Here is a 19691-nt window from a genome sequence, read left to right as displayed (position 1 = left end):
ATGGGGGGAAGCTTGCTGTGAGTCATAAGGAAGATGCAAGCATTTTGAGAGGGGAGAACATTTTGTTCCAGTCACCTTGAGAGATGCAAGTGGTGGTGGAGGTGTGGTTCAGGTTTTTTGGCTTAGTTCTACATAGTGGAACCCATTTCAGTGTTTTATGGTACTCTCTATCATACGCTCAGAGAAAATGGTTCCAAAAGGAACCCTGTGATTCCACAGAAGAAACCAATCTAGTTAGAGGATTCTTTGTTGGGCAAAATGGTTCTTTGCCTAGGAGCATTCATACTTCACACCTACGATAGAAGGTTCCACAAAGAACTAAAAAGGGTTCCTCTATGGAGACTAGCCAATGAACCCTTTTTTCTGAGAGTGTAGGTGAGAAGCTTGAAAGCTCCTTTTTGCCCGACAAAAAACCTTGAACTAGACAGGGCTCTTTTATGGAATCACAGGGTCCTTTCTGGAACCATTTTTCTGAGGGTGTACTAAGACCCAGGAGCATCTCAGCTGTGCACAGCAAGGTCCCAACACAAGATGAAACACACACACACACACACACACACACACACAAACACACACACACACACTTCTGTTTGTGCCAGTCTTGGCCACTGATCCCATCTCAACATCTCCTGCAAGCGCAAAAGCAGACGCTCGAGGATACGGCCTCCTACAAGCTCGAACGCCACCGACGGACGCATTAAAAATGTCCCGAGCAGCAATGAAACGCCTCAAAATGCAATAAACGCGGGGACTTTGGCCGTGCGCGACGAATGCATTAATAAACAGCCTCCATAACATCAGCTGCCGTTCCTCGCCAGTCCGGCGATGTTTCAATTTATGCGCTTGATTTTTTCAGCGCATTAAAAACTCAACAACACGCGGCTGTGAACGTTAGCGACTGCAGCGGCGGCACTGAGGCACCGGTGGGGGCGTGGAGTGTGTCACCACACGGAGAAGTAGATAGGAACTGTCAAATCACAAGAACAAAGTGACAGAGAGGCTTATGGCCTGACACAGCACAGAATGCGTGACAAACACCTTTCATTCTGTCTCTCCTGCCTCTCGTTGCCTCTGTAACATCACACACACACACACACACACACACACACACACATTCAGCGCTCCCCTAAGAAAGTGTCATTCATTAGGCTCCAGCATCAAAATGCAAAGTGAAATCACCCTTGGACAACATGCAGATGATTTTTTTTTTTTTGAGAATGTCTAACCTGGATCCGGTCCTGACAGCAACTGAAGTTGCCAAAAGAGGAGAGTTCTTTGCTCGCGAGTGTGAGGGTGTCGTGACATCTCAGCTATTTCCGAAGCAGGGTTGGACCGCGGGGATGTACTACAGTGTGAATCATGAATTCTTGTTAGTCACTTGATGACGCTCTAAATTCAAGACACCTAGCGGTGTTCTCTATCGCCTTATGGTGTCAGATGTCAGTACAGAGGACATGGAGGATAAACCTATCGTAGTAACAGAAGCAAACTGCCATTATAGAGTTGGTGACGGGAGGGAGGGGGTGACAGTGATGATTAAGAGTCAATGTGCAGAGTCAATGTCACGAGTCAATGCACAGCCCCTCCACCACCAGCCAGCACCCAGTTTTTTGGATTTCTCTTCTCCAAACTGGGTGTTTCTCATTTTTGTCAACCTGGCAACACCGCCAAGCCCGGCAAAACATGACACACATAGTGAGAACAAGGCCAACGCATCACTCGATGACGGGATGCTGTCGAACTCCGGGGGCTCCCTGGAATGGGTCACGCTCCCTTCAGCCGGGGGGGGGTTAAAGCCACGGGAACAAAGGAATGCGGCAAGACTCGCATTGGTGCCGAAGACGAAGCCCTCTCCCAGCAAGCGAACAAAGAGTTAACCAGCTCTCCTGGCATGGGGGCATGGGCTAATATCATGGCTGCCTCGTTCGCCATTATCCCCCTGCACCTCTCCGAACAAAAGGCTCCTTTTGCAAACAGACCCCAGCTTTTCCCCAGTGTCCAAAGGTGTTTGCCCAAGTAAATCTGACTAAATCCTTCACAGCTCGAAGGGGGAGGAGGTGGTATGGGGTGGGAAGGTGCACAGATAATTTAATCCTTTTTCTTACCAAAAAAAAGTTGTGATTGTGTGTGTGCTTGCTTGTGTGTTTATGTATGTGCGAGTGTGTGTATTTATGCGTGCGTGTGTGACTGTGTGTCTCAGTAGGTGTGAATGTGTGTGTGAGAGAGAGCATAAATCTGTGTTCATGTGTGTGTGGGAGGGGGCTGTGTGTGTATGTGTGTGAGTGTGTACGCGTATGTGCGTGCGTGGGAAGGGTGTGTGTGTGTGTGTGTGTGTGTGTGTTGTGGGGGGAATCTGAAATTCATATCACATGATGCTCATTCCCCTTTCCCAGCCTCTTCCTGGATTTGCATAAATGATTCCTGACTTGCTGAAAGAGGGGAGAAAAGGATCACAGACAATGTAGTCATCTAACCAATCAACTTACAGAAGAAAACCTATGATTTCTGGATGTTATTTTTTGGTCCTCAACAACAAATACAAACCCAACAGCTCAAAGTGCAAGCTGTTCAAGTTTATCTTGAAGCAAGCACAGAAATACATACACACATACACACACACACACACACACACACACACACAAAACACACACGTGTACAGTACACGCTCATGCATGCAAATTTCAGAATTCGAGAAAAGCACACTCGGTAGGGATGAGAACCCCACGCCTGGCGAATTGTGATTCTGAAACACGTCGGTTCAGAGACACCTTCCGCCCCGGCCTGCTACACGCTCCTTAGCCACGGTTTCCCTCGGACACTTTTCTCCCTCGAGTGTTAAAAGTGAGTGACCATGAATAGTTCAGGCAGGCCATCTTGAAACACTATACAAGTGTCAGGAGAGTCCAGATGCAGTGGAGTAGGAGCTATATAAGGCTGGTAACCAGGGGAGGCTCCACAAACAACCGCAAACACCTAGATATTTCAATTACCATCTACCCCTCTGTTATTATTATTATTATTATTATTATTATTATTATTATACTCCTCTTTTGCTCAGTCTATCTCTCTCCCTTTCATCTGAGGCGTTCTGGTGCTGAATGCAAATGGAGCTACTGGTTCTGAAAGGGCTGAATTGTGATTAAGAAGGAGAAGAACTCTATTCTTTGTCAGGCCCTCGGGGGATATTTACAGGGGGAGACACAGCGGATCAGATATGAAAGGCATTCAGGTCAGCACTGATGTGAGTGAAAGTGAAATCACACCTAAGGCATTCCAAAGACCGTAGTGTCAGGGGTTCAACTCGCATGGCTGTCTGTGTGCGTGTGCGGTTGTGTGTGTGTGTACTTGTATGTGTGCGTACGTGTTTGTGTGTTTGCGCGTATGCGTGCGAAAGCATGTGCGTACAAAAAAAATTGGAAAGAAGCTTCCAATTTACTCTCGACTGCAGAGCGGGTGAGGGGTTTTTTTCCTGATCTGTAGCGGTAAGTGAAAGTCTAGCCTGATTAATATGTTGAACACCTTGGGCTGATTTGTCTGTGCGAATCGCTGGCGCGAGCCTGAAGGTGCCACCGTCCGTGGAAGCTTGGAACGGATTACAATCTCGTGTCAGACTTTCTGGGTCTCGCCGAAGCGGCGCTGTTCGAACGAGGAAAAACCGCCGAGCTTTGTTGAATAATTCCGCTCCAAGTCGTGCGTCTCCGAAGTCAAAGTGCTTGACGGCACCGGCTTTGCGCTCTTTTGTCAGGATTTCAGTTTCGGCAGAAAGCGTCCTCCGACTTGCCTGTTTAACTTGTCATTTCGAAAGGCTCGCCTTTTTGCGGCGACCTCAAACCGCGCTGGAGTTGTGATCGTTCTGACGACGAACAGCCATCTGTTTAGGGTCTCTCTTCTATGTAAAATATCTCATTTTACATTAAATAAAATATTTCATAGAGATGGGCTGTTCCATCACATGTAGGAAAGAGAGAATATCAGTTATGCACTCCGTTTCTGAGGACTAATTAATTCCGAGCAGTTTCCCTGACTCTGAACAGGTCGGGTACTACTTGGGGAAAGCTACCACTCGGCCTACAGAGTCCAGAGCAGGGCGGAGGACGTGCCTTGTAACTGGGAAGTGTACGAACGCCAACAGCCCCGTGCCTGCACTTTGTGTACTCTGTTAAAAATGTGGCTCACTGTTTTTTTTATTTTTTTTTTCGGAAAAAAACTGTAAATAGCAACAACAGGGCTACATCCTGTTTTGCAGTTGCTCAAGCATAGCCCTCAAATTAAAGACAGCATTTAAAAATCAAATAATAAAAGATATGACGCCGATAATCAGACACCGGTGAGCAACACCAGCCTGAACGTAGTGCACAAAAAAGTATTGCACAAGTCATACATACCGTGGAGATAATAAAACACACACACACACACACACACACACACACACACTATCCTGGCATCCGGACAACTGCAAAAAATAAATCTCATACTGTCACCGAAAGTCATTGCAAGTCAAAACAGAATGCCATTATAGTCTGCTTTATAATCTGTTATTAGCCGTATATTAATAAATCCTTGTCTTCAATGGGGCTGTGACCGGCACTGAACTGCCAATCAGAACAGCGGGGTCCCCCTGTATGACCAACACTGCTCGTCGCCGGTTCATAAGACCGGCCATTATTTCACTCGCTTAAACAACATAATCCTCCTCTAAATGGTGACACATGACAAACCTCCCTTCCCATTTCCCTCCTACTAAAAAAAAAGAAAAAAAAAGAAAACGATTTGGAGAAGGTGACTGCTCGCTGCACGGACGACTGCACCCTTGCGGGTCGGGCAGAGTGTGAATCGGACAGGGGACGCCCCAGCACTACTGACATTATAAACATGTAAATGAAATGCATTACAACAACTGACCACCAACTGTCTGAGAGAACAGCAGACCTGCTCGGGGTTTTTTTTTTTTTTTTTTTTTTTTTTTGGGGGGGTGGGGAGGGGGGGTTGTTTGGGCGGTCGGGGGGGTTTCCCTCTGATGGTCACAAAATGGCATCTACCTTTGGAAAGGGAAATCTGTGGAAAAGGGGGAGGGATGGGGGAGGGAGGGGGAGTCTCTTTCTCTGCACCGGGGGGAGAAAATGCACCTTAAAAGCTAACGGATAATAGAGATGCACAAAATGTTTAGACTGGAAGGAATCCGCCATTGTTTGGCCTGAAAGCAGGGCCACGGCCAAAGAATTAGCAGGCCCCCTTTATACAGACAGCATAAATGTGCCAGGCTTTATATCCGCACTCACAGCATTGTACTTCGTTCCTGAAGCCAGAGAAACACACTTTTTTTAACCATAAATTATGTAATCAATATATTCTACAGAGAACATTTTCTACTGAATGGCTTTGGGCTGACTGAAAAGGAATAGCAACAGGAAATGTAAAAAAAAAAATTATAATCTTTGTACTTGTACAGAGACTTTGTGACACAAATGGCAGTGCCATTCAGCGGCTTATAGCAACATGGACTATGTGACATATGCCACCACAAGACAGACAAATAGACTAATAGTGGCATATAATTTATATGAATTACTGTACGCAACATGACACTCCTCCGTACAACTGTAGATATGCAATATGGATGAGTGTGAAACTAAGTGTTAAAACTCCTCCTGCCACAGCAAGAAAACATCATAGTGATCTCTTTAACCAAACGGTGAAATTATTTATATTTTTGTTTATTTTTTTTATATATTTTTTTTTTCGGCAGCCATCAGTGAAGGAAAAGGTGTGTACTTAATAAAAAAAGGACCATTTTCACTCTTGCTGGTTGACTAATCGACTTAAAAGCACAAGGGTTGCCGGGCAGGACAACAGCTGTACTATCAAACAGCCCAGCCAGGCTTCACAGCAGGACGTAACTCACAACACCTGGGGAAGAGGGCTGGTCTGCAACAAAGCTACCAGCCTGCTGATATCGAGTTTCACTGGACAGAGAGCAACCTTTTCTAGGGTACCCCAAAGAGGGCAGAGGTGAGGAAGGAGGTGTAAGGCATAAGCAGACGGATGCATTTAATGTATCTGAAAAAAAATATATATATAGTATACGCAGCCAAACTATTTATTTCCCTTGCAGATAGATACTCAGTCAAGGCTAAGCATAGCCCAGATGAAATCAAACAGATTACCCAAGATGTGTGCAGCTGTAATGCTTAAAATGGGTTTCTAAAGAATGCAATGTGGCCATTTACAAGCTGCGTTCCCCGCTTTCACATACTGTTTAACAAACAGGCACGTCACGTTCACAAATCACATTTTAATGCACCCTGTTGCACCACTCCCTACACTTTACAATTACATTACTCACATACCCCTCATTCGATTAAACGTTACTTTGTACGACTATATTAAGCAAGGTTCCTTGAACTTATAGCAACACTGATTTAAAACGAAATGCAACGGCAGTATCACAACAACACACATTTTAAAACAAGAATACTATACATTTTCTTTCTGTGACAGTACATCTTTTACACAAATATTCTACCCAATCAAGAATGTGACAGTGAATTTTAGCCTTTAATAAAAGTATTTTTCAACGGGAAAATGTTTGATTAACATTACTTTTGCATTGTCCAAAATTTGCTTTTAAATGGGTTTTCGAGAGCCATTCCTCACAAGGTTATCAATTTATGAATAATACGTTTATGTATTTTTATTCCATTGCAGAACATGCTTCGTTGCCGTTCACTTCCTTTGTAGTTCTCCGACGACAGTTCGTGGGAGACCACAAATCCACTAATTTCAGTTATTCACGAAGAAAATGTCAATGGAAGCATCGCGGGACAGGAGACATTGAGGGAAAGTATATAAAACGATTCCATGTTAGCTAATAAAACACAGCAAACACAGCTAAGTGCCTAAAATGAACTTCCATGCGTCGCGTGATTGACCTAGCATCGGTAAATAAAGTGAAATTATTCACTATTCGTTTTACTATGCATGTTTACATTAGAGGATCATGAGTTCGTTTATGAATCTGTGGATGAATATTACAACACGTTTCATTTTGCATGACAACTTTTTAACAGGTTAGTGGAACGTGAACAAGCTCATTTGTAAACCATGAGCCATTTGGTCACATACTCTTAAAACATTTTCATTTCATAACTTTTTTTTTCTTCAGTGTAGCTTACAGCATCGCCCCTCGGTTTTCTCTGAATAGTTTAGGACGAAGTTGTCTGACTCCCAGCGTTTGTTATTTGCGGGCATGAAACTACTTGTAAGGAGAAAAGAGACAGACCCACAAAAATACTGTCATCGATTTTCTCTAAACGCAGTTCATATCATTCAATAAAGGAGCACACGGTTTAAACAATTGTAACGTTAGGCCTATTTAATCTCGAAAGAAAAAAACAGGGAAAAGACCATTTTGGACACTAGTCCACGCTGCTCTATAAGTTTTATGTTCTCACAGTGAAAACGCAGACAAGGAAACTAAGACAATTACTCAGAAGTTGCCGTGACTAACATCAATTTCCAGAAGCATATTCGGATTTGATATGACCTCGCACATTTTGCAAAAATGTTGCCTCAAATGTAGATAGCAGGGGTTTGGCTGCGCATTCTCTAGCTGTAAAGGTGACAATCAACCTTAGCCTTCCTTTCCAAAATCCCATTAGCACTCCCCACTATTTCATAACTCCAGTTCATAATTCAGCAGCATGATTCGGCAAGCAAAACAGGGTAAAGCGAGTGACCCCCCCCCCCCCCCCCCCCCCCAACCACAACACACACAGACAAACGCACGCGTACACACACACACACACCAACATAAACACGCACGCACAGACACACTCACCATGCGCGCAGTCAATAATAAAACTTTCGATTTCTCCAGCAAAGCTTATTTAAAAAGACTATTTCATTTCCCATTAGAAAGTGTTTAAAAATGTTTATGTTTCCGCCTGTTTCAGTCGAGCAGTTCTTAAACTTAAATAACGTTAGCTTGCACATAAACTACTCGTATAAATGTGCGGGTAACATAATTTGCTATAGTAAAACTAACGTTAACGTTTAACTTACACAGCTAACATTAGTTGGCAAGTTAAGTTACATATCAGGCTACATTTATCGAAAAGTGTCTCCTTCCTCTTAATGTGCGCTAACGTAAGCCTACAAGCTATAAATTACGTTGTCACAAGCAATCAAAGTTGATGAATGATCATTTCCGAGTACCCGAAAGCTAAGTAACTTACTGTTTATAAAACTGGTCAGAGTAACTTGGTTCATTAAGACTGCTAGAAACTTAACGTTAGCTACATTCGACACTTGTCACACTTAGCTATGTAAATTATTATCAAGCCTACTGCATGGATTCACTTAGCAAGCAACAATATGCAGGCAAACATGACGTTGTCATTCATTGTTATCCAGCTAGTAAACATTATCCCACTGAGAATCCACAGGTATTTCAGTTTACAAATAAGGCAAAGCGAAAACCGCTCGGGGTCGAATAACGGTTTTGTACCTGGTGAGGAATAAAAACCTGGATAGAACCGTTATATATGCTCGTCCTGAACTTTCAAAAGAAGCGTCCCTGCCTTTCAACCCCTTGCCAGTCATTCTTACACTGCTCCAAGTTTTGAAAGTTCCATGAACTTAAACTTTAGAAGGCATACAATGAAAGTAAGGGCGCTTTTAAAAAGTACAACACGGTTAAGTACAAACTGGGGCACTTCCACACAATCAGCAGGCACGCAAAACAGTGTCTGCCGTCAACTGCCATTGAAACGCCTGCTAGCAAGCTAACTCCGCTTAGCCCAAAAGAACAACAGGCGATCACTTCCAAAGCGTTCGCTCAGCGAACCGACAAGAAAAAATGTCATTCAAATATTCACAATATGTTTCATCCAATATTCTTTCATAGTTATTTTCTTACCGTTTTTTCTTCTGGGATTGGCTTGTTTTCTCCTCTTACACCTGGGGCCATCCGCCATGATCTCCGGCTTCATTGATAAGCGTGGATCAGACGGTAGAGCGCATGGACTCGATTCCCTGAATCGGCAGCACGCAGGTTCAATATCTAACAAGCAAACACAGCGACAATATGGGACATCCCATTTAAATACGGGGCGCGAGGATGAACATTGCGTTCCTGTTGGTAACTTAAAACAGCACTAGCTCCAATCAATTTAATCCGAGAAGGTTTAAACTGCAGTTTCAATGTTCAGTTGTCGTTCTCTTTCGGCTTAATCTTTTGATGAAACTGTGATCGGAAGAAGCGAGGGAGGAAAGGGGCAGAGGTGGGAGGAGGGCAGAGGGGAAGACGGAGAATCAATGTTCGCTACCAAGGACATATTTCGTAGCACCTTCCTATGGGCGATTAGCCTACAATGTGTGACATAAGAAATACAGACGCCAGAAGTGAATGTTTTATTTATGTTTCCTTAATATGAATATGACCGGCTGTTTCATGGAAATGCAGTGTGGTCGGCTATTGTATTGTGTGGTTTGCTTTTGTTAATCAAAATAAAAGGCTAAGGCTAGCGTTAGGCTAGGGAACCTGTTAACAATACATATAACTTTTGAGTTGGTCTGTTTGTTTGTTTTATGCAATGCGGTTAGTGTGTGTATGACTTTTTGTACGGCGCGCGACTATAGCTGATCTTGCTTCAATCGCTCATGGTGCATCGGTTCAATAGTCAGGCATTACAGTACCGTTGTGCTCCAAAGCGTAAAAAACTTATTGAGTCAGGCTATACAGTGAAATTAAGGATTTGGGAATTTAAGCAAATGTCAGAAGTTTCAGTTTGCACTTAGCAACTTTTTCCCAAAGAACATTTAAGATAAATAAATGTGGTTAGGCTACTAAAAACTATGAAAAAAAGCATCAGTGCACTGAAATGTAACCTCCTCTAAGCCCATCTTTCTGTTGTTCGAAACCACTGTCAATCAAATGGAAAAAATACAGTTAATCTTCAATTCACGAGCAGTGGTATTCTACGTTTTTAAATGTATTATTATTGTTGTTGTTGTTGTTGTTGTTGTTATTATTAATATTTTTATTATTACTGGCTGTGCTACAATTTGGCAGAGACACGATTTCGGATTAAATTGTTGTGGAGCCTTAAGGAACATAATTATTTTATGTAATATGCTATTGTGCATGGGGAAATCATCACCAATAGCTAACTGCATGCAAAATAATTCACGTTGATGCAGGAACCTTTGGATACCTAAAATGTAAGTCAAGCAAAAATAAACAAAAAAAAGAAAGAAAAAAACTTTTATCGTGGTGCCACCTTGTCACCGTTCTCTTCATCGTGCAAATCATGCAAATTAATAGATTAAAAATAATATAATAACATAATGAAGAGGGTATGATATTGTATTTAAAACCAGCAGGTCAAATTTGCTTGATTTGCGTTTATGATGACAAAACAATAGGAATCCATCCACGAGGAAAAATAAAAACAAACACACAAAAAGCTTACAAACACACAGATAACTTTGTACACTTACAAATCATGGAATCACGGTCATCAATGGACAACGTTAGGAATCTGGGAATATTAAATAAATACCAAAACCTCAGTAATATTTGCAGCTCTCTATTTGGTTAACTAGCCTACAAAAACACAATATGTAGCATAACTAATTAGGGAGCTAGCAAGTGTTTACACAACCTCGATATGCAGTAAAGCGAATCGTAACCTGTATGGTGTTTAACCTATTAAGGAAACTCGATTAGCTACCCAGTTTAAAAATAGCTAACTCTTAAATATGCGGAATTACCAAACAGAGACTATTAAGGCACATGTAGATACTGGGCTAAATTGCACGTTTATAAGAAAACAAGCACCCGCCTCTGTCTTCACTACCAAGCAGATCCAAGGGAATAGCAAAAGAAATGAAGCCCACTGCCCGAATTAGCTAACATTATATCAATAACTATTTTGCCCGCCTGCAAGTTTAGACCACAAGTTTCATTTGTACAGTAAAGTGCACCGCTTTTACCTGCACAGGTAGACAAACTTTAACGGAAAACGCTACATTCAAAATCAAGCCAAAAACGTTAGATGACCATCTCTGACAATATTAGTTGGAAAGCGAGGTAGCCTTTTGGCTGGTTAGCTAGCTACCTTTTATGAAAAGGCTATTTAAACAGAACAGTAAATTCAGTACCTACCTTATTATTTACGTTTATCTTTTCAAATAGTTCAGTTCAGGTAAAAAAAAAACGTCTGAGGCAACTGTAATGTGGAAAAACGAGGATCCTTGCGAAATTATAATAAGCCTGGGAAATAGTTGGAAGAAGGACCGTTATTCCTGCTGGGCAGGTTAGGACTGATCTCTTTCAGCCACTCCAGGAAACAAACCTGGGGACGGACTGACGTGTTACGCCTCTTCTAATGACATTTTTTCTTTTTCCTTTTTGTAATGCAGAGCAGAGACCCTGAAACACGCGCCACCTATCTTCACTGGACGGGATAATTGCGGAACGCCAAACGTGAGCATCTTCGGGAAAACGTGTTTATTTTTTATTTTTTATGATCTGAGAGACAGGAGCAGAGCTGGACTACCTTGCCGTCCACGCAAGAATAATATTTGAAGAAAGTTGGAACCCCCCCCCCCCCCCCCACACCACCACCACCACCACCTCCCTCTCCAGCCCCCAACCTCCACAACCATTACGACAAGAAAGCATCTAACGGAAATCATGCTGGAGCAACTGACCCTCACCGACCATGGATCAACAAACAGCGCCGGAATATCTGGTTACTTGCAAGATCTGAGCATCTGGGATTCCGGCTGTCCAGCTCTTCTCTGAAAATGCGTGTGTACATTTACTCTTTTCGTAATCGACACGGCGTAATTTATTCAGGCAAGCAATATATTAGTTAAACAGAAATGTACTTACATTCATCATTAGCTGATAAAGTGTAACTCAGCTAACACTTAGTAGCCTATTCATATATATATTTCATAATTCCCCCAGGTAGCCTAATAACAGAAAACGGAAAATGATAATCTGATTTTATAAACCAGTATATGGATGTAATGCATATCCATGAATACGATGTTATTAAACATCACATTTAAGTCAGTGAAACTTTATAATTAAATATTTGTTTTTAAATATGGTTTCCCTTGTCTGTAAAATAATGACATGGTTTAGAGACTGAGTGTACAAACGTTTAATTCATTAAGCATAAGCATACGGATGTGTTTTTTGTTTTAATCGATTTCTCTTTTATTTTTGCACTGAATAGGCTAAAGCTATTACATGTATAGCCTACCTACGTACACTGATGGCAAGGGAGGCGCCACCTATGAAAGACAGTGATTGGTTATGTATTTTTCCTCCCCTGTCTTTACGCAGTTATCTACTGTATGGATAATTAAATCATCAATCAGAAGGGGTCGGACCTATTGATGCTTTTGTTCAAAGCCAATCAGATCCCACAGCAGAAGATGAAGATGCGAAACATCTGGAATTCAGAAATGTTCCAAAGACTGTAGATCATTAAGCAATTCTGAGCTCGAATCCGCTGGGAGAAGTTTAGTGTCTGACGTCTGACAAGTCAGTCAGGGTTTAGTTTATTCATGTCTAATGAACACGTACTTTGTATTATTATTATTATTATTATTATTATTATTATTATTATTATTATTATTATTATTATTTGTAGTAGTAGTGGTATGAATAGTAGTGTCTATAATAAACATATGGTAGCAGTTTATTATAATAATAATTATTATTATTATAATAATTATTATTATTTATTTATTTATTTATTTATTTTAGCATAGGGCCTATATACGCGTTTATATATTTATTTAGAATTTCAAGTCAGTAGTAAAATTGCCATCCCATGTTTTATAAAAGAAGCTGGATTAATTTACCTTTTAATTACACTGTTAAAATAGAGTATTTGTTCGTTTGTTATTCATTGATATTTGGTTTGTCTGTTTAGTCTTTATTTACAGGCATGTACCAGAAGAAATGCAACACGCTACATTTCTGGGCACTCAGGGGTAAGTAGTACAAACCTTGAAACTTTCTTTAAAAAATAGACATTGCCTTTTAGTACGCATTTTAATCCCCGTTTCCGCACCGTCTACTCTGCTGCGTTATGCGACCGTCCTATTTACTTGATGAGTTTGTAAAAGTAACCTACAGTAGCCTACATCATTTATGTCTCGGATTCGTTTTTCTCTCAGAATTTATAAATAATTTGAAAAGATGAACGCTTGTGTTCCGTACCGCACACAGGTTACAGATGGACTGATTAAATCCATGTGTGCACCAAATGGGGTTAAATTAAAAACAGCATCGGCGACATGGACACCCTGACATTAGCACACTCCGCAGTGCAATCCCTCAGTTAGCAGCTTGTTAATTAACCCCTTCCACAAGTAACTTCGCTCTCTTTTCGTTTGGATATTATGTATGGTGAGAAACGGAATTGCCTTATAATGAACCTAACGGGACCCTGTAGTCACACTGTTCTTAATTATTTTTTTAATGGGCAGTGAACGCATCCCTCTCTCACTGTTTGGAATAACTGAATCGATTGCGTTAAATATCCTGTGTATATCGGCCTTGTGACGATTTTAGTGTTAGGCTACAAACATTGTAAATACCAGACTTTTGGTGAAGAAGAGATAATAGTCTTTCGCTGTATGTATAGTTCCTTGAGTGTTTTACAGTATATTAACATAATAAAGCAAAGTATTTCAAGGCAAGTATAAATACATAATACTTGCATACCACTGCAGGAAATACAAATACTTTGATATTAAATTAAAGCCTATAATTAAAGTTATATTTTAATGGTTTACAAACGTGATGCAGAAAATAAAATATCCATCTGAATGTGTAACAAATTGCCTTTATACCATATTTCCCCCAGATTGTATAGGTGTAGGCCTATGTGCTAGATTTTACAGGTATGCAGTTGTCTTGATGTGGAGCAGTTTGCATGTACATGATATTGTGGCTTATACTATAAATAAACATTAATATAATTTTGATCAAGTGTCCCATTCTTGACTAAACCAGACACTTACAGCAGATTCTTGTCGTACACCTGTGATTTGAGTTATCAGTCACGTAATCATTCAAACAGAATTCTCAGTGATGCATCCAGAATGTTTTTTTGTTTTATTGCAGTCATAAAAATATAAAATACCAACCTAAACAAAAATGACAAGTAAGTCAGTTTGACAAGCAAGTCAGTTTATTGAAAGGACATATTATGGATTATTTAATCAGTAGGTTATGAACAGGAGATCCTGAAACTGAGATATGATAGGTGTATATGAATATTTTCATACATGTAAATGCAAACATGTTTATTTTAAAGCCATGTCTTTGCTGGGGTGATTCAGAACACAGCATTCGCTTGAAGCTTATGTTATATACAGTGAAAGAATTCTCAGGTGGATCTGACAAAAACTCAATTTGAAACAAAGTTATGGTCCATTCAAGCACTTTGTGTGTCTTTTTCGAACATGCATGTTATTGGCGAAAGGGATACCAGTAAATACTCTTGTTTGTTTACCCAGCAATCAAATCAGATAATTGCAAATGGTTATCAGTCACTTGATTAAACTGATAATTAGCAGGTACCTTCTCTAGCTCATATGGTTCAACAGCATAGGCTACTTTACAAACTAGAGATGCAGCATTTGGCTTTTTGTACATCTTCAAAAAAGCAAGCCAGGAGACTTTCTTCCCCCCAAACGCAGATATTTCTTCAGTTGCGTCGTGTTTGGACGGAAACGCTTATCGTGTCCCCTGCTCGAATTCTTGAGAGAGTGGGTGGGTTGAGTGTGAGAGCGAGAGGGGTCCCCGGAAATCTTACATCTGTGTAAAAAATCAGTGGGAGAATGCACAGGTGGTGGGGGAGAACTGGAATCCAAAATCCCCAGGCTAAACAGAAGTGAACACAGTCACTTCCTGTCTCAGCGAAGCATCTTTAAAAAAAAAAAGCACACAGCGACTCTGTCTCACCGGAGTGAAACGAATGCGAGCAAATGCCACACAAAACAAACAAAACAAGGGAGAGACCAAGCATTTTCAGGGGAAGCCGTTTTTCTGGAGTGTGTACTGCATGTTCTGTAATTTAGAATTCATCATTCACATAAGAATAGTTTTCGAAAAAAGTGGTTTGCTTAGCAGATGCTCGTAGCCAAAGCAGCTTGCAGTCTGACACATTATCCACTTGTTCAGCTGGAAATCCACTGAAGCAGCCTAGGTTAAGTGCCTTGCCCGGGGGCAGCAACAGCGGTGCCTCTGTGCAGGACTCAACCCCGTATCCCCCTGGTAACAAGCCCAGTTTGCGAACCACTATTCCTAAAACCCTTCCTTCATTTACATCCTTGTTACCATCCTGCCAGATAACATTCAAAATAAAGCCAAGACCTAGATGATTAAAGAGCTACTCTGTTTTTTCCTAGCTCATAACTTGTAACCTTTTATTTTATTATTATATTTGAAGAGCAACTTCTTATTTCTAGGTCAAATGAACATGAACATTTATGAGACATAATATTTACACATATATCGGACAATGTTAACAGCAGTGTCAGTGTTTATCATAAGAGGAAAACATAGGGTGCAATGCAAATCATTCCACTAAATTCAATATGAAAAATTTACATTCACCAAGAACTCCGAGTCACTTATTACTCCTCAAAACGATTAAATCATTACAGATGGCGATGAGTATACGATAAGTAAGAAAGAACCCCTGCTCAGAACTTCTGTGTATCCTGCTTCTGAAGCCAAAAAGACTGGATTTACTCATTTCTGATATTTAATTGCAGTAGAATCAGCATTGTGTCACTGTTCTGCCCCATACAACAAAGCATGGGTCAGATTGATTGGCAGTTGAATAACTCAGCCAGCAAAGAGCATGCGTGATCTTAGGGACTCTCAAATGTGTTTTAAGATGAATTTGTTTTACGTTTACCGCTTGCCCGGCGGGCAGAGAGCGTTCTGTAACACGAAAAACGCCTCAGATGTCTTGTCCGTGCGTACAAAGGGAAGAAAGCGCAGTGAAATTTCTGCAAAGCAGATTGCTGAGGAGCAAATTCTCACATCAAGCAGGTATTGATTTTCTCACATCGCTCTTGTTAGGTTCAAAAGCGGGGACTCTACAAAAGGCAGGACCGCGGCATTAATAGCGCTTGTGTTCCTACGGCGCACAGCGACGGATCGTTTTCTGCGAAACGGGGTCAGTTCCCTGGTGGTCAGAAACTAGCAGATTAGGAGAGGTTATGTGGGACTGCATTTTGCATGTTTGTATGATTCAGCTTTGTGAATGAACCCGAGAAGAAGAGGAATAGAACGCACATTCAGTTAATGGCTGACAGCCACAAAACTTTCTCCCTTCACCACACTGACTAAAAAGGTAAGATCTAGATAGGGTGAAAACTTCTGGTAAAGAAGATGACTTCTTGCACCACTGAATGAATAATTGATGTCTGCTATGATGAATAATTAATCAAACCCCTGAATAATTGTTGTATCTCGAAACTACATATATTTACATATGTGCCTTTTAATGTCCACCGTAATATGTGAAACTGCATTCTCCAAGGACAAAAATATATGATTTAAAAAACTAATTTAACTCCTTAAATGAAGTCTAGATCAAGCATGTTTCACTCAGTAGAGTCTAGAGAGTATGATTAACAGAAAATCTCAATTAACACCGTATGATGAACCTCAGCAAATAACACTGCAGTTGTGTTTCAGTCTAATCTTATCTTTATAGCTTTTAGGCACCAGTATATGAAGAACTAATGAGGTATTATAAAGAGACACACAAACATAAGCACTGTGCTAATCACCTGTTTTAATAGGTATGACATTATTCTAAATTATGCAGATTATCCAAACCTATTGGGCAGTGAGCGAACAGGGATGGAGAAAGATATGTGGGGGGGGGAGGGGTTTGTGAAATCATATAGGCTGAGTTCCTGAGACTTGTCAAAATAATATTGTGTACAAGATACTAAAACAATAAATAAATCAAATGTTTTGTCAGTGTCTTTGCTGTCACCCACTTTCTCTCAGGCTATGGCAGGCACTCAATATATTGTGCTGCCAGGGTCAAATTGGGAAAACCTGCGTAATTTTGTGGAAGAACATTTCTTGTTGTTTTTCATATTTCGTGCAGTTTAAAATGCTGTCTCGGCCACTGTGAGCACAGCCTTTTTGGGAAGCTGAGCCGGCCTGTGCCAGTCAGTCTCTAGGGCCAAACTGCTCACTGAGCCTGCACATACCCCAAATTTTTCTCTGTATTTTTGAGCATGGTTAGGTAATCTGCCAAAATGTATTGTCTTTTCAGGGCCAGAGAGCCATTAAGTCTACTTTGTGTTTGGGTTTCCTTCTTCTTTGCACTTATTTTGTAATAAATAATGTTAAGCGACCATAATCCCCCTCATCGCTAAACCCCTTCTCCCAGTCGGGATAGTCCCTAGCAGGCCTTGCCAGGCAGTGGACCTCTGTCAAACTTTCTTACTTGTAGGCTAGGCTAGCCGTTAACTTATTGTGATTATGGTTAAATGTTGTACTTGGATAAATTGCAGTAGAGATATAAACGGTATCCTAAATGTTTAGAGGAGGATGTGATTTGTTTTCGGTTTCACAAATGAACCCCCTCGAAGATTACGAAGCACACCTGTCTGAAAAATGGCTGGTCTGTTGCAGATGCTGTGCTATTCTGTGATCCCAGTACATCACGGCTGCCAGGGCCCAAGTCTGATAGCACTGCCCCAGGTCCAGCAGATGCAGGTGCTGCTGTAGCTGTTGTTCTGTAGGTGACAGCAGAACCAGGTCATGTGCATGAAGCAGGAATTTAATTTTTAGGGAGCATGAGACCACCGGTGCAAGATTGTGCCAATATGGGTTGTGCCAATATAGATTGTGCCATGTGAAAGAGGGTTGGACTTGCCTCTGAGTTCTGTTCTTGTGTTTCCAGTTTTAACTTTAAACTTTGATTTTATTGTATCAAATGTTTTACCCCCTCCACCAACTTGCATTTCTATTTGTACTATTTTATGATTTTCTTTTAATTCTTTTAATTTCTTTTAAAGGTTTCTTTTAATTTAGTAATAGGAATTTGTTTATAGAATTGTTCAAAATCTTCTTTCCATTTTGTATAGCACATTCCTCACATTTTGATGTACTTGATTTACATTTCCAATTTTCCCAAAACAGGTTTGTGTTGATGGACTGCTCCATTACTGTTCATTGTTTTGTGTATGTTCTTTTTTCATTCTTAGTGTGCACTTATAGTGATTTAGGTCCTCATATAGTACCTAGGCATTCGTTTTCATTTCAACCTCAAATATTTCGGGTTTTCAAATAAAATGTGGTTTTGAAAAATAATTTTTTGCTGATTTAAATTTTTTTCCAAAAATGTGGCTTTTATGTTGGACAGCCAACCTTTTATACTACGGGGATATGTAGTGAGCAGAAAGTTATCTAATACGCTTTGAATGGTTTGGTCTTCAATTGCTCTCGGGTATTCTTGTGTGCTCTTTGGAGCCCATCTGTAGGATTTATTAAGATTATACTGCTGGGTTGTGTGTGAATGGTGTTAGTATCCGTCCTTTTTAGGAACAAGGTCATTTGGCTGTGGTCGTACCATGGCTTTAGTGGCTCGACTGTAAATGCTCTGAAACCGAATGGATCAAGTTCAGTGACCGCACCATCAACTGTGTTTCTGCCACAAGGTGAGCTGTGCACAGTATATCTCCCTAAAAGCCCCCTCATGTTCTTCCATTGACATTGTACAAGCCCAGGTCTTGACAGAGCTGCAGCAGGTTTTGGCCATTTTGTTAATTTTGGTAATCAGAGTTTTGGGGATAGGGTTTCATGTTGGGGTATTATTTTTCAAATCTGTACTTATTACCATGGGGGTTGATTTAGTCAGGCTGTGTGCCTGTCTGTGCATTTAGGTCTCCAAATATCTGCTGATTTCCCTTCCCTGGGCCTGGAAATGGCATACTTCAGTGTGGAGATTAGGGAATGTTTCCTCTATGTAATACGGGGATTCAGAAGGTTGAATATACACTCGGTGATGACTTTATTAGAAATTTACTAGACTTTTTTTGGACTTATTGGTCTTCTGCTGCTGTAACCAGTCCACTTCAAGGTCTGAGGTGTTGAGTTTTCAGACGTTCTGCATACAACTGTTATAAAGCATAGTTGAGTTATTCTCTGTAAACTCTGCAACTGTTGTGCATGAAAATCCCAGGAGAGCAGCCTTTTCTGCACAAATCACTCTGTCTTGCACCAATAATCATTCCAGGGTCAAAGTCACTTAGATCTCATTTCTTCACCATTCTCTTGTTTGTTCTGAACAACAACTGAACCCCTTGACCATATCAGCATGCTTTTATGCGTTGTGTTGCTGCCAGATGATTGGCTCATTAGATTTGCATTAACAAGCTGCTGTACAGGTCTACCTAATACGTCACAATCACTGCATAGCACAGAATCATTATGAGTGTAAATATTTCAGATTTTCTGTGAAAAATGAATGAATCTCAAAGGGGAAAGTGGCTTTTGGAGCGGAATTAATTTATATGAGCAGGGGGCGACATTATATCCTCTACGGAGGCTGAGAACCGAAAGCTGGCCCCATGGTAAACCATCCTGCGGGTTCCAGGGATGTAATATGTAGGCTGGT

General features: G+C 40.9%; 1 protein-coding gene and 1 long non-coding RNA gene across 7 annotated transcripts in view; one reads left to right on the top strand and one right to left on the bottom strand.

The window, feature by feature from the left end:
* Nucleotides 1-11478, bottom strand: part of LOC133123801 (zinc finger E-box-binding homeobox 2-like) — a 75341-nt gene extending 63863 nt beyond the window's left edge. For 2 of the 6 annotated variants that reach the window (XM_061234367.1, XM_061234368.1), the window contains exons 1-3: nucleotides 11168-11478; nucleotides 10501-10541; nucleotides 8918-9061 (exon numbers count right to left, since the gene is read on the bottom strand). In XM_061234367.1, the coding sequence (XP_061090351.1) occupies nucleotides 8918-9061; nucleotides 10501-10507 (151 nt within the window). In that variant the 5' untranslated portion in view covers nucleotides 10508-10541; nucleotides 11168-11478. The remainder of the gene's footprint in view (nucleotides 1-8917; nucleotides 9062-10500; nucleotides 10542-11167) is intronic. The other 4 variants (XM_061234363.1, XM_061234365.1, XM_061234364.1 and 1 more) reach the window with 3 other exon arrangements.
* A 215-nt stretch (nucleotides 11479-11693) lies between these two features.
* On the top strand, nucleotides 11694-14016 carry LOC133125195 (uncharacterized). The gene is made up of 2 exons (XR_009708389.1): nucleotides 11694-11815; nucleotides 12362-14016. It is a non-coding gene; the product is annotated as an uncharacterized LOC133125195 (long non-coding RNA).
* Nucleotides 14017-19691: the final 5675 nt, after the last annotated feature.

Source organism: Conger conger, chromosome 3 (assembly GCF_963514075.1).
Source record: "Conger conger chromosome 3, fConCon1.1, whole genome shotgun sequence".
In the NCBI taxonomy this organism is placed as follows: Eukaryota; Metazoa; Chordata; class Actinopteri; order Anguilliformes; family Congridae; genus Conger; species Conger conger.
This window is presented reverse-complemented; position numbering and strand designations above follow the sequence as displayed.